At 47.3% G+C, this 15,588-nt stretch overlaps 2 protein-coding genes and 1 long non-coding RNA gene across 3 annotated transcripts in view; 2 read left to right on the top strand and 1 right to left on the bottom strand.

The window, feature by feature from the left end:
* The window catches only part of LOC135907802 (lysosomal alpha-mannosidase-like), a 53,125-nt gene extending 44,362 nt beyond the window's left edge, over positions 1 to 8,763 (top strand). The window contains exons 19-23 of the mRNA XM_065439547.1: positions 1,118 to 1,190; positions 1,262 to 1,348; positions 2,734 to 2,952; positions 6,432 to 6,563; positions 8,506 to 8,763. Of these exons, the coding sequence (XP_065295619.1) occupies positions 1,118 to 1,190; positions 1,262 to 1,348; positions 2,734 to 2,952; positions 6,432 to 6,563; positions 8,506 to 8,745 (751 nt within the window). The 3' untranslated portion in view covers positions 8,746 to 8,763. The remainder of the gene's footprint in view (positions 1 to 1,117; positions 1,191 to 1,261; positions 1,349 to 2,733; positions 2,953 to 6,431; positions 6,564 to 8,505) is intronic.
* The window catches only part of LOC135907807 (uncharacterized), a 265,994-nt gene that overhangs the window by 110,588 nt on the left and 139,818 nt on the right, over positions 1 to 15,588 (bottom strand). The window contains exon 2 of the long non-coding RNA XR_010566123.1: positions 12,718 to 12,814. This is a non-coding gene — a long non-coding RNA (uncharacterized lncRNA). The remainder of the gene's footprint in view (positions 1 to 12,717; positions 12,815 to 15,588) is intronic.
* LOC135907801 (lysosomal alpha-mannosidase-like) overlaps positions 14,181 to 15,588 on the top strand; it is an 80,601-nt gene continuing 79,193 nt past the window's right edge. Inside the window, exon 1 of the mRNA XM_065439546.2 lies at positions 14,181 to 14,364. Coding sequence (XP_065295618.1) covers positions 14,194 to 14,364 — 171 coding nt within the window. The 5' untranslated portion in view covers positions 14,181 to 14,193. The remainder of the gene's footprint in view (positions 14,365 to 15,588) is intronic.

Genomic DNA, 15,588 nt, shown 5'->3' with positions numbered 1-15,588 from the left:
GTTTTCTTTTTTTTTTGCACACAGTGGCGTAACAAGCCCTTCACGTAATTATCGCTCACGTCAAAGTGGGACTCTTACTTGTGCCAGCTCCTCCACGTTTCTGCGATGTATTTGACGAGATGCTGGAGTTGCTTCTACCTAGGTTCCAGTCGGTTTAGTCAGGTAGCTGCCCCTCTGTCCTCCTGAGTCGCGATATCGTATTTCGACGTGGCCTTCTAGAGCCCTCTTCAATGTTCCAGCCATATTTTTTTTTCGTTTTCTTGTGTCGGGCCACCAGGCAGGAGGCATTCTGTCTTTTATTTATTTTATCTTATTTATTTATTTATTTGTTTTATTTAGCTGGTCTATGCATGGGTGCGCGAGCAATGTGCACTGCTACAGTGGCGAAAAGCCAAGCCCACTATTGAAGAAAACAAAATACAAAAGCGAGCCTTTCCTCAACACGCTGTTCTGACAGTGAAGTGACGGGAGATTTCAATTATTCAAAGCGTAACAGTTGTACAGGTACACTTTAGGAAAAGGGCAAGAACAAAATTGAGAGAAGGCCCGTCCCCTACAAATAGTGGTAGCATTTGACAGAGAGCCCAGCAATGACCCTTCACAGCATACACTTTTAAAGTTTGCACCCATTGGGGCTTATCTTGTAACACCACAACAATTGTCATCTGTCTTGCTTGCGTTTCTTTTCTTAAAAATTAAGCACCCGCTACTTTCCTGTTGAGAATGCTATGTCAGAATTTTCGGTCAGAACTACGTCAGCGTCAAGCCCTTCACTTATTCGATCCGCCCATCACTTCGTTCCATCACTTATACGATCTTTAGCTGCCTAATCTGTTTCTTTCTAACCCCAAAGTTAGGAAGGGCAGGGAGTTGCTGCTGGTTAGGTATGCAATACCACCAACATGTTAATACATTTGGCTAATCGTTGATGCGATCACTTTTCAGTTGATTTTGTATCATTTATTTCCTAATATGATTTCATTTTACGTTATAGGCGAAAACACCTTCTCCTAAATAGGAGAGATTCAAGTGAGGGTGCTGTCACACCATCCCTGTAAAGACGGTTTGCCGTCTTGAGATAATCAATGTGCGCAGCCATTGCTATTTGTGCCCGCAGGCTGACATTTCAAGATGGCAACCTGCCCATCCCGGCTAACTACCACCCGGTTGTATCGTGGATCTACATTGAGGTAAGTCAGAGAATGTACAACTCTAACGATTCGAACGTTTTCGTGATAAAATCAGATGCTTGTCTTCGCAGGACCAAGTGAAGGACCTGCAGATGATGATCCTTCCAGACCGAGCCGAGGGGGGAACCAGCATGCGACAGGGCCATCTGGAGCTTATGGTAATAAGGCCCACACCAAGTGCAGGCCTCAAAAATAATTGAAGGTACCAATTTAGCGGTAAATGCCCGAGAAACGCATTAGCATTACGTAGCACCTATTTGAGGTCTCGAATCAATTACTGAAACCATGCTCATCACGCTGCAAAGTGTTGTTAAGGAGCTCACTTGGCACACGTCCTGCCTCTTCGACGAGTAGACCGACAGTAACGGTGATCTCACCACCGTCAGGCAGTATGCGTGGGTTTATTCACCGGTTGCCTTCACCCAAAAAGATCGCTCGCGTACTCGTGACACCTGACGCAGAAAGGATGTTGCACATCCACCGCCAAGGTTTGTAAGTGGTGGCGCTGGCTAGCATTAGTTCTAGTAGCAGAACATAATTACGCAAGAAAGTGAATTGGAAACTGGCACCGTGGTAGCTCAATCGGTAGAGCATCGCATGCGTAAATGCGAAGACGTGGGATCGTTCCCCACCTGCGGCAAAGTGGCTTTTCATCCACTTTCATTTCCTTTAGTTTATCAATGTACTATATATATATATATAAAGAGAGAGAGAGAGAGAGAGAAATATTCATAAGGATAGGGAAATTACTGTACTCACTCACTTGTACGACACTCGTAATTCTCGTGAGAAATTTTTAGCTTGTCCGGCATTCCGGTGAACGCCATTGGACTGACCTTTTTACCGAATGCGCGGAGGCGTAAAGCTGAGCGCATGCATTACTGCCAGCCACCTGTTGGCGCAGAGCTCAACCAAACAAACACAGAGCTAATATTGCAGCAGCCAAGTGCATTATTTTTCGCTGCAGGTCAGTATTGTTGCAGCGGCGTGACTGCGTCGCGATTCACCTCTGCCGACAATTTCACACCAGCAACAAAGTAGAATGTACTTGGCTGAGGAAATACTAGGTCAGTGTTTGTCTTGCTCAAATATGCGCCACGAGGCGGCCCCACCTGCCAAGCCACTCACGTTTGCGCTTCCCGTCCATTCGGTAAAGCGCTCCGTCTACTTGAGTTCACCGCAATACCGGACAAGCTAAAATTCATTACTTCAAGAAAAGTTCCACGGAAAGCGCCTCCGCCACATTCTCCGTTTGTATGACAGGCGCGTCAGCACAACGCTTCGCAATAAAACACAGTTCTAGCAATTACTGCCCTTTGTCCCATGCTTGTGCTGGCTTATCGATCCTAGCCCACGCAGCTGCCAACAGGATAGGCCAAACATGAGGAACTTAGGAAAAATCTAACAAGCCATTCATTCTCTCGCTCGCTCACACGCCTCGTTCATTCGTTTCTTTGTCTCTTTTGTTGTGGGTTGTTTGATTTGTGTGTGTTTGCGGCTTCAATGGGAAGTCAGGCTTTGCGTAATGCGAATGCCGTCACAGATACACAGACGTCACTCCACAAACGACGATCTGGGACTGCCCGAGATTCTTCAGGAAGATGGCGTCGACGGTGAGGGCGTGGTCGCCAGGGGCACGCACCGGCTTTTCCTCGGTTCTTCGTCCGAAGCTCGGCAGCTGATGCGGCTGCAGGCGCTGCAGCTCGTATACAGGCCAGTGATCCTGGTATCACCAGGGGAGTGGGTTCCCAAGAAGGACGCGGTGAGTATCGAGAGAACATGATCTACATAAATGACGACTCGAAGCCTAAGCGGAGTTGTCGGCGGAGGGAAGGGGATCGACTAAAGGTCGCTCACCGTGAAGGTTTACATGCAAATGCTCTCCGAGTTGAGTTTCCTTACCGTAAGCCCTCAGTTCGACCATGTCCTCGACCGTCGTCACTGCTTTAGCCTGGTGAATTGGCACTTTTGTTTGGCCCGCTGGAGATGATGCACACTTGGAGTGCGTTCTTGCATTTTCATATACACTGTCGCCACTATTTCGGTGCAAAATTTATTGATTGATTGATTAATTAACTAATCAATTAATTAGTTATTTGATTGGTTGATTGATTGATTGATTGATTGATTGATTGATTGATTGATTGATTGATTGATTGATTGATTGATTGATTGATTGATTGATTGATTGATTGATTGATTGATTGATTGATTGAAGCTCTAACGACAGTGATGTCCACTGGCGCCACTGTGTGGCTAAAGAGGAGGAGTCTCCCTCGAGCCTACCTCCCTGCCCTGTCTTTACCTCTTGTAACCAAGTGTCCATCCCTGTGGACATCGAGACAATGTGGACAATGTTTTCCTAGAAGCGTTAAGAGCAAAAAAAAAAGAATATTGTGCTCCAACGTGAAGCTAGATGTGTGCGGCGCCTCATATCAATAATTTATTCATGTTTTCGCCACGGGCTTTCCATACAATGATACTACATTGAGCGAAGCCGTTATATCTTAACAGACGACAAAAGACGCCCATCAAGCGCATTTCAAGTGCCAGCAGATGACTGCGCAACTTGGTATAAAAATCAACCTAACAGTAAGCCCCCCCCCCCCCCCATCGCCCCTTCGCAATATTTTACCTTAATCATATTCACCATGCCACCCCACTCCTTCCTCTTCACATCCTGCCTCTGTTATTCCCCAAACTCCATCCCCAGCGTGGAGTAGCAGGCTAGAGGCACTTCACTCAGGCCGACCTCTGCACCTTTCTGCCATTAATTATCATCTATCTCTCTCTCTCACTCTCCCTTGTTTCGATTAACGTGTTTAGGCGAACAAAAGGTGGCTTTACCGTGAGAAAAAATGAAGACAAGGTCACTTCTTTTTTTACACATGAGGATGCTTCTGCTCGCACGCACACGGCCCGTCAATCAAAGAATGGTGCGATACCAGGGCTAATGGACAGGGACATGACATGAGGGCGGCGCAACACGACGCTGGAAACACGAGCAATGACGACTGAACGATGGAGTCCATAGCAGCCCACCCCAAAAAGATTGAGTCTGTGCCCAAGGAAGACGTGTGTTTTATTTGTCGTAGTTAGGACACGGACTGCTAACCTCATCCTAATCTTTCTAGTCTGAGCCCAAACCCCCCGTCTACAATCCCCATCATTCAAAGTTTAAAGTTTCTGCGCACCGTAACGAATTGTTTACGCAGAACCCACTTAGATAAATATATTAAGTTCAATGAACCTTCACGCACATTCACGCACAAAGCTGAACCCTTCAAACGTTTCAGCCTAGAGCCGACATGCACAAACAGTTTTTGAACAGTTGAACGCCCTTACAACGAAGCGCCCGGCACTTCTGAAATCACTCGTTGTATAGGAAACTTCGGTATAATGGTCGCGCACACCACAGCTCACAATACATCCGGGACAAAATTATTCCTTCGTTAAACAGGTCCTTTCGTTGTAGAGTCGTTCATTGCATAGGCGCTCGACCATGCAGAATATTGTAATGTTCTGCCTCAAGAAGTTCATTACCACTGACCATTTTTTGTCTGCACGCGATATGTGATGTTTTCCTCACTCCTGCAATAGTTCCACTGGGGTTGCAGTATGTAAACGCGAACAGTAAAATTAATTTTAGAAAACCACAGACTGAGTAACCTGGTGAGTACGTAACCCTTCTGTCAGCCACAGGAAAAAAAAATATCGGTGTTTGCTATATCGCTCGCTGAAAAAAATGCTAACAGAAGCCGACCATCATGCCTTGAAAAGCACACGTCTATGTGTGCTACCTTGCACGTTTTGTTTCTGGTCCTTTTTCCCTTTGTTTTGGTACTGTTTTGAATACTAATTCAGAAGCGTATTACAATAAATTTGCTGTGGTCAGTTCAGCGCCGTGCTGTGTCGCCTACGCTTAGTGGTTCTATCTACTATATCGCTTGCATCGTATCATGGCAAACCAAACAAGCTCAACGCAATGATGTCGTTTTGGTGGTGGTGGTGGTGGTGGTGAAGGGAGGTGGCAGAACAGGAGGAGGAGGAGGATTGTAGCTACAGGTCTACAGGCAGCTGTAACTTGGCGATAGAGCCCGGCAGTTGTTCTGCTTAAGCATCTCAGTCAGTGTCACCGGGATGTCTTACAAGCATCCAACAAATAAGAGCCTCTCATGGAAATATAAGAAGGCGCGAAGCTTCGTTGAAGACAATAATGGACCCTTCTGGACATTCACGGTGTGGAACACCTTTATAAGCATGAAATGCTTCTAGCTCCCATTGTCGGCGACCTTCAAGTGGCATTCAGCTGTTATTCGAGAACTCAAACGAGAACATCCGGGCAACCAGTCATAACTTAAGAAAATACGCTCGCCGGTACCCAACCCTTTGTACAAGACCGCATTACATACGGTATTTACTGCCCAAACAAGTTACAAAAAATATCGCATCCGAATTTTTCCTGATGTTTGCTCGCAATATCACTCAAGCTGTAACTTCTATTGCGCTGATGTGCCATCTCATTTCCAATAGCGATGTTCAAACGGCAGATACAGGGCACCGCATACTTCAGTGTCATCTTTTGGAGCTGATACAGGCTGGCCCTTTGAACACCAGTGGTCCGTGAGTTCCGCGGCGCGGGTTTTGCGTCGCCTCGAGAGATGGCGCCACGCTGCATGGCGATTTTCTTCTAGCTGGGCAGTGTGCTCTATCATGCCACCATCAGCCGGCTTCCCTCTAGCCGGGCAACATCCATATGGGCCAGTACACAGTATGGCGCCATGCGCTGTGGTGCGATGTGGTGTGGTGGGGCGTGCTGTTGCGAACATGCACTACATTCATTTTAAAATTGTGGCTAGTATCGTCTCCAACCAACCCGCTTTGCCAGCAGCCATTCCACGTGTACACCTACTCTCGATTACACGAAAGTCAGCAGTTTTTTTTTCTCTCTAGGTTGTCGAGTACCACTTAGTACTCTAGTTCATCTATAGCCAGCGTGGTTGTTCCAAGACGAGACGTGCCGATTCCCCGCACAGTATTTCGTATAACGAGACCAGGCACGTCTAATACTTTCGGTGATCGAGCCCGACGCAATGAATCAGCATCAAAATACCCTTGTAACGCATACAACTCGTTTCGACGGTGGCAATACGGCGTCTGGTTGCCTCGCTTGAACGCTCATCGCATTCACGTCGACAGTCGTCTTGAGATGGGTTCTGCCATCATTTCATTTCATTACAGTTTTCCACACTGAAGTCGCCGCTACCCAGCACGGTGCACGTGTTGACCTTGGAAAGGCTCTCGGGGTCCCAAGTGTTGCTCCGTCTCGAGCACCTGGCGATCACCGACGACCCCGTGGAGGTCAACGTTACAGTGCGTACATTTCGACGACAGCATTAGCTTGACCGCTCTTTGCAGTTACTGCCAATTTCGGATGTCTGTGCTTCCGTTCCAGAGGCATCTCGCACATGTTACTACTCGTGGAAGATCCGAGAAAATTGGCCACAGAAGGGAGGGCTATCCCAGCCACCAAAAATAAAACTCAGTGACCAAGCAATGCCAAAAAATAAAGAAGTACTAAAGAGAGAAAAAAAATCTAATTTCAGAACAAGTCGTCCCATAACTCGGCTATAGGCTGTGTTTCAGTTAAGGTTGGCCAAGTGGTTTGCAACAAAAAAATATAAAGAAACACAGTTGCTGATCCGATTGTAGGACCTAGGGTATTCATTCGCCAGACACCTGAGGGCCGAACACCGTAGCTCTTAGAAGCGCTTCTTGCACCCCCTTTTTTATCTTTTCATTCTATAGATTGCTTGGCAAAAGCTAGCTGGGTCACTGTACATCGGCTTTTACTATATGCCATGGTCGGAGCACGATTGGCAAAACACGAAGATCCATTGACGACGCATTTAATTAAATGGAATTCTGGGGTTTTACGTGCCGAAACCACGATCTGATTATGAGCATTGCTGCAGTAGGGGACTCCTGATTTTCACCACCTGGGTATCGTAAACGTGCCCCCATTGCACGGGCGCTTTTGCATTTCGCCCCATCGATATGACGCCGCCGCGTCCGGGATTCGACGTCGCGCTTAGCAGCGCAACACCATAGCCACTAACCCACCACCACGGTGGGTACGGCCCACGTAATCACAACAGTCACTATCTATACAATCGATATACGAAAAGAAAACAAAAAAGAGCATTGTACGTTAGGATAAATAAAACGTACCTTTACACTACTTGTCAGATGTTGACAGTATGCAGCACAAAATAAAGCAAAATATATTAGCCTGTTTGTATGCGAGTTTGTATGCGCGAGTTAGATGGCGAATGCATTCACGATCGATCGTCATTCAAAGAGGCTGCACAATGTCATGATTTATTAAATTGCATTCTTGGGGTTTACGTTGAAACCGACCAACTCGCACACGCGCACAGACGCACAGACGCACAGACAGACAGACGCACAGACAGACAGACAGACAGACAGACAGACAGACAGACAGACAGACAGACAGACAGACAGACGGACGGACGGACGGACGGACGGACGGACGGACGGACGGACGGACGGACAGACAGACAGACAGACAGACAGACAGACAGACAGACAGACAGACAGACAGACAGACAGACAGACAGACAGACAGACAGACAGACAGACAGACAGACAGACAGACAGACAGACAGACAGACAGACAGACAGACAGACAGACAGACAGACAGACAGACAGACAGACAGACAGACAGACAGACAGACAGACAGACAGACAGACAGACAGACAGACAGACAGACAGACAGACAGACAGACAGACAGACAGACAGACAGACAGACAGACAGACAGACAGACAGACAGACAGACAGACAGACAGACAGACAGACAGACAGACAGACAGACAGACAGACAGACAGACAGACAGACAGACAGACAGACAGACAGACAGACAGACAGACAGACAGACAGACAGACAGACAGACAGACAGACAGACAGACAGACAGACAGACAGACAGACAGACAGACAGACAGACAGACAGACAGACAGACAGACAGACAGACAGACAGACAGACAGACAGACAGACAGACAGACAGACAGACAGACAGACAGACAGACAGACAGACAGACAGACAGATAGATAGATAGATAGATAGATAGATAGATAGATAGATAGATAGATAGATAGATAGATAGATAGATAGATAGATAGATAGATAGATAGATAGATAGATAGATAGATAGATAGATAGAAAGATAGATAGATAGATAGATAGATAGATCGTTCAGGTAACCTTCAATTGCGTGCGCTGCAGCGTCTACTCGCAGGCTACCGGCTGGACGACGTGAAGCCAGTCACCCTAGGTGCCAACCAGTATCTGCCGGGCCCCGCTCGTCACAGTTGGCCCACATCGGGCGCAGATTCTCCAGAGCGCGTTCCCGACCTGAACATGCCAACGCCTGAGACAATCACGGTGCCAGAGACAGGAGACACCATCGTGAAGCTCGCACCAGGAGAGATTGCTTCTTTTCTGGCACAGCTAGCAGCCGAATAAACAGCTTCAGACGTGAAATTTGCAGCTTCAGTTTTTGCTTCTCATACAGATGGCAAGGTGCTCTGGTCCAATGGCAACACCAAATTTATGACAGATTGTGTTATAAAACAAATGATCCGGTTAAATTTTATTCATTTAATCACACACTTTAGGAGAAAGAAGGCCGTGTAGGTTAACCATGCTTGCTCCCGGTTGGCTCTCCTACATGCTGTGAAAGGACACGGGGGCGAGAAAGATAATAAGGAAGAAAATTCACCGCAGAACTCATCGCACGATGACTGTCGATGGAAACGTGATTAGCACACGAGCAATTTAACACAACTTATTTCTGAACTGGAAGAAAGGGGGTTAACCGAGGGGCTCGATTTTTATTGTTCATATCATAAGAAGCCAGCAAACACTGACACGGAGCACAATATAGGGGAAATTACTTGTGCTTAATAAAGAAAATAAAGAATTCCAAAAGTCACATATATTGTGAGCCGAGATGGGGTGCGAAATGGGCTTGTTGGTACATATTGAATGGTAGCAGTTGAGCGCCTACTACAGACGAGGACAAAAAAGGAGGCACACAAACACATAGGCGTCAGTGTGTTCGTGTCTCCTTTTTTTTTGTCCTTGTGCATACTAAGTGCTCAACTACTGCCGTACTGTTATTCTGAGACATCCATTGCTTCAACTATGTGCAGCATACTCTGGTATTGCCCCACTTAGCTAAGGTACTCGGTTGCCATGGTCGCCAGTGAGAATGGCGACATGACGACTGCATAGCGCCGACGCTTTGACGACCATGGAACATGGTGCAACGGAGAAGGAATGACGTGGATTGGATGACAACGCTCGCCAAATGACGACGGCATGGCGATAATCGGGTGACATCCTCTTCGCGACAGCACGTTGACAACCATGGAAGAAGGAAAAGCTGAGGAGTAGCCCTGACGTCATTCTTCGTAAAGCTCGGTGACTCCGGAAGTTGACGTTGCTCCACCATCTTGTTGGAGTTGATTCTATCTTGTTTACGTTTCTCGCCTTCGGCGTGCAACAGCGCCTGCCTGCGCGGAAGTGCGCATGCCGGAGTGATCCGAGCAACGGATGCAATAGCGGTGCATGCCATCGCTATACCGTTGCCTACGTCATGCCGTCCTAGTATCGCGCTCTAGGCTTGAAAAGAGTTCAGAGTGAACTCCTCAAGTTTGAGTGCGAGTCCAGTGCACCTACGTACTTCTGCCGCCTTTTCTGAACATTGTGCGTTCTCACTTCACTGCAAGAATGCGCAGGCAATGACCGCCAGCATACTTCACACATATCGCGGCCTATGTCTAGCCCATCTGCATTTTATAGGAACAAACACGTATGCTGGTCATGGCTTTAAAGGAATCGTTTTCCTTATTAACCAAGTATCGCGATGTCACGCGCCCTGGTGATATGACTAGCTCCAGTGCGCCAATGAAGAGGTCAGCTGAGGAGAACGTCGTTACGCGTTTAAATACACTGTCTACGCCCTCAGGTATACTGTTCTCAACGTTAAGTGAAGCTTCACGGAAACGAAGTTATTCGCTATTATTCGCGTGGTGGCGAACTGTAAGAGCACATGCCTGCGGCCAGCGCGTGGACCGGGCCTACGTGCGACCATAATCCGTTTGATGTGCGCGCAGGTGCACGCTCCATCGACCCTCGTTCACTCTTACACCGCCTCCACCAACCTTCACCCCCCTGCTCCCCTCAAGCTCACAGATTAAGATATATGCGGCAAGGAGGGGTAGTCCCGTAATTACTCATAGTGAGCGCTTCCTTCCCATCCTTTCGCAGGGCTGTTATTGTGTACCAAATGCATCGCGAAGTGTCAAAAAGCACCAACATGGCACAGCTGTCACTGACCTTTTCACCGCAAGAATATTTTAGATATTCGACTTGTCATGCTTAACAGTAAACCAATGTGCACTATCTTTCCTTTAATGAGTTTTGATAGATGGCTGAATTCATTAATGTAAACAAGGAAACGTGATGGCAAATTATTCGCCATTAGTTATACCATTGCCTCACTCACACTAAGCTATCATAAAGATTCCTGTTAGGGTTTTCTATCTTTTTTTAGTGGGACTGTCGACCTAAAGGAATGCTCCCATTCTGGTCACCGCGAATGTTTCGCCCTTCGAACCAACTCAGGATTCCAAGGCTGTACAAAGAATCAGCCAATCAGCACCTTGAGGGGGTACTGAAACGCTTTTCTAATCAATCATAGAATGGCCTCACTACTAAGGGATGTCCGCTCAAGAATCTGCTTCCACAATTTTTTTTTATTCTTCAAGTAGAAGTGTTAAAGGTAGCTTTTGTACCTATGCGAGACTCCCGCTCCTATTTCATCTCCACTAGCGCGCTGGGAGCTACACAGGGGGGGATGGCAGGGGCACAGGGCCTCACGCTTAAGCTGGGCTTTTTCTTTCACAGCAAAATTGTTAGCTTCTAGTTGGTCGAGATTTTTACAACTTGAGTATTTAGGGGCTCATTCCAATACCCGTTTCGGTTGGCCATGGTGTCCGCCGGAACCGCCGCCGCTGGTCGCAGCTGTCGCCGGAAATGAGAAAAATATATGCAGTTCCTGCTGGAATTGAACACGGGCCCGCTTGCACAGGAGTCAGCAACTCTACCATTGAGCCATGCCAGCGCTTGTTATCTTGCAGCTGAAGAATTTCATGTAAACGCGTTTTAGCACGCGAGAAGACACGCGATATGACATGCATGCCATGTGGCATCGATGCGTCCACAATATACGAGTACATTGCGGTTACATACGATTACACCAGGTGGCACGCTGCACACCAGATGGATAGGTAGCGGCAAAATGTAGTTAGAGAAGATCTGAGGAAGAAACGTTTATGGAGATGTATGCAACAATGCTAGAATAAATATAGATTGCGCACATGAATAAATAAAATGGGCCAGGTAACTATGTCCTCGCCGCGTTTCAAAGAGTACGCCGATAAACGATCACCATGATCATCATCATTAGCATCGTATTGCGACACTTGCCACGCGATCTGAGATGCGCAACGCGTAAAGTTGTTACGTGCACACTTTGCACTGCAGTTGCATACTATTACACCAGGTGGCACGCCAGGTAGTAGTTGCATAGGTCGCTGTACAAAGGTAGATAGAGTAGGTTTGAAGAAGTAAAAGAATATTAAGTAGATGTATACAAAAATGCCAGACTCATAATCATATATATCTTACCTAATTAAATCAAGCAGGCTAGCTGACTGTCACCGTCCCATTTCAAATGGAATGCCAAAAAAATCATCGTCATCATCATCATCATCATTAGCCATTTGTCAAGCTATCTGACATGCGCGCCGCATAGCGTCTATACGCGCAAACTTTGCATTACAGTTTCGTTATATTTCACCAGGTGGTGGTGGTGGCGTGTATGTTGAAGCAGGCGGGGTTAGCCTGGCATACATAGCCGGCAACTGTTCCGCCTGATCGTCCTTCGAGTTGAGATCAGGCGTGTGTCACCAGGTGTGTGTGTCACCAGGGTGCGTCACCAGGTCTGCCGACATGTAGCAGTTGAATATAGAAGTTGTACGCAGCATGTAGGTGGACCTGGTTAACTCAAACAGGCTAGATGACTATTTGTCGCCACCCCGTTTCGAAGGGGATGCCAATAAACTGCAATCTTCATCAGCAGCATCATATCGGGCCACGGGGCAAGAAATGTGACATGTGCGCCACGTATTCTGGGTGCCTGTGCCTACTCTTCGGTACACGTTATAGTGCCTCCTCGTAAGGTAAGAGGTGCTGAGGAAGCGAGTCGTAGAACTGCGCGCGCGGCTGGAATCGGGCAGCGTCGGACTCAGCGGAGAGCTGTACAGAGAGCAGCACAAGCCGCAGCTCCCCGTCAACTACGGTCGGAGAGCCCATTTTGTTCTAGCGAAAACGTCGCAAGTAGAGTTTGCCACGAAATTTCGGCCTTACCTTTACAGTCGACATATCGACGTCGTCGCAGATCACCGTGCTTTTTGCTGATTGTTGTCCCTCAAAGACCTCGTCTGGCCGCCTCGCGCGATGGGACCTGCGTTTACAGGAATACGTCATCAGGGTTGGCTACCACTCCGGACGCAAACATTATGACGCCGACGCTTTATCACGTTCGCCAATTCCACCCGACGTCGACTGCGTTTTGCCCCTGATGTCTGCTCTTTTACCGTTGAACATCACCGACCTGGCTTCAGAGTAGCAAAAGGACCCGCGGATAGCCACTCTTCTGAATCTTCTAGAGAATCCTGTCGGACTACCGGTGCGCCGTGTGCTGCGCTGTCAAGCACTACATTTCGCAATTTCTCTACCACTGAAATTACCATTTCATGGGCCGCAAGTGGCTTGTAGTGGTCCCGCGCCAACTCCGTAGCAATATCTTCGTTTCATTTCACGCCTACCGACAATGTAGACATGGTGTTGTGTCCAAGACCTGTAAGGCGGAAGAACGGCACTAGAAAGTCCTGCGTTAGGGCCACACAACTGTCGTCAATGCGCCGTGCTCATGAGCTACCTCGGTAAGCGAGTGCCACAGCAGAGTGTGTTGGTGCCAGAAACGGTGCATGTCGCATACAACCGAAGCGACCGAAATCTGGCAATTACCACTTCAGATTTTAAATAAACGGCAAGCTCAGCAATAGGGTGTGTCGCCACATTACCTGAATACTAATTGCATTACCGATGAAACTCATCGTGAGATGGGTTCTGCTATAATTTTTTTGTCTGTTTAGTCTCAAACCGGTACCATAGTGCTCAAACAGGGCGGAAACAAAAACAAAGAGCAGACAGAAGCACAGTGCGAATGTCTTTGGTCGCTAGAAGCCAGAACCACTTATCGTGAGACATATAAGCAATAAAACTGTCAAGCTTGCAGGATAGCAAAGCGTCGATTATCCTTTTCTGCAAAAGTACTAGCATTTCGAAGTACACTACCACACGTGTCAGATAAGGTTGAGTACTGTTACTAATTTTTCAATGCAATAAAAGAATCTCGAGAGTTGTTGCTGTCGTTGTCGTTGCTTGGTGTGCGCAGTTTGGTATAAAAAGCAATTGATTGTTATAAAAAAGAACGGCCACAGTCTTCGCAATAACGTTTGAGTAGCGCGCCCAGTGTGTGCTCTCACATCTACGTTCCTCCACGTCCATGCTACGTCTACTGCTTGTAACGGATTACCAACAAGCCCAAAATGCCTAATACTGTATGTCTCGCTTTTTCATGTCCGCATCCGTTAAGCGATATGATACTAGTCAGAAGAAGCAAAGGAACTTCGACACTGCCAGAAACCAACGTGAGCTGGCGCCCTTCGCCTCCTCCCTTTCCAACGCCTCTCTTTTTCTCTTGTTCTCGCACAGGCCGGTGCATAGCACGTACAGGCAGCGCAATACAGAATACTGATCGCGGTATCGCATGAATGTATGGAAGTGAGCCAAGTCCTATCGGCTTTCTTCGTTCCGAGCGAAGTGATGAATGCGGCGGGCCTCGCGGGTCGGCGGCGACCGCTGTGGCTTTTGTGGTCGCTTGTCCTGCCGCTGTTGGTATGGAAAGTTCCTGGGAGTGCCCGAGCAACCAACCAATGCGAACTAAGGGTAAGAATTTAAAAAACAGTATGAGCCTTACAGTTCCGGAACTGCACAGCAGTTTATAAGGGCCACCGTATAGCGAAGGGGTTCCGGTTAAATTTTATTGCTTGAGGGGCTTCTTCAACGTGCACCCATCCTTTGCCACACGAGCGTTTTTGCATTCCGCATCAAACGAGATGTGCCCCCCCCCTCCCCCTCGGCCGCGAACCAAAACCGCGACTTCGTGCTTAGTAGTGAAACGCCAGTTTTCGAACCATCTCGGCAGGTTGCGGATATAATAACCCACCTACGGCTAACTTGCTTGACAAAAGACTGCGCATTAGTGGTTGTATACTCAAGCAAGCCCTCGCTTTGCGCTGCTCAATGCCTTCAGCAGTTTGGTTGTTGACAACCTTCTAATCGGCGGCTTATTCCCAAAAGCTAGAGCTTCAAGTTTACCTAAACTTCACGAAGTGGTTTGTTCGATATTTCTTTTTAGCAACGGGACTTCTCAGATTACGCTTAAATGTGATCCTCATGTTCAATGCAAAACTTTTCAGCGGTGGCAAAGCTTCGACGGCCTACTTGTATACACAGAATCCATAACCACTAAAGCATGTGTCCAATGCGAAACCTGAAGGAGCGCGGACAGATAATTTTACTGTTATGGAATTGCTACCTTATGCCTTCGCCAGTAAGACACCTCGCAAGACCTGGAAAGTTGAGAACCATCAGACGGATGCTTCTGAAGAACAATCAAAACATTCACAACACTAGCACCAATTTTCAACTGTCGAACTCTCTTCTACTTAGTCTAGCGCCAAAGCGCTAAAAGCGACCACTTCACAATAGGCGCTACCCTGCTTTCTCGTAGAGCCTACAGTAAATACTTAAATCTTACGTGTACTTTCAGTCGGTGAATAAGCATTTTTTATGAAAGAACGACACATATGTGATTGCGCACTAAGCCGATATTTCATCATCTCAATAACGAAGATCCGCTCGAAAGTGCACAAAGAATCATCTATCATAGCGACTATCTTTCAGCTCGGTCGGCAACACATCGGGATAAAACTATGTATATCGAAACATTTATCGACTGTCTATCATATCTTGTGACTAAAGGGGATACTTACTGACTTCTACATTAGAAGTTGACGGTACGTTTACCGCATTATAATTTGTTTCCGTAGTTCACTACGAAACCTGCGAACGCGGGTTCTTGAGCAGCCACATGTAGTCGTATAGTTC

This window comes from Dermacentor albipictus, chromosome 6, assembly GCF_038994185.2.
Source record: "Dermacentor albipictus isolate Rhodes 1998 colony chromosome 6, USDA_Dalb.pri_finalv2, whole genome shotgun sequence".
NCBI lineage: Eukaryota > Metazoa > Arthropoda > Arachnida > Ixodida > Ixodidae > Dermacentor > Dermacentor albipictus.
Note: the sequence above shows the minus strand (reverse complement) of the source record. Positions and strands in the feature narration are given on the sequence as shown.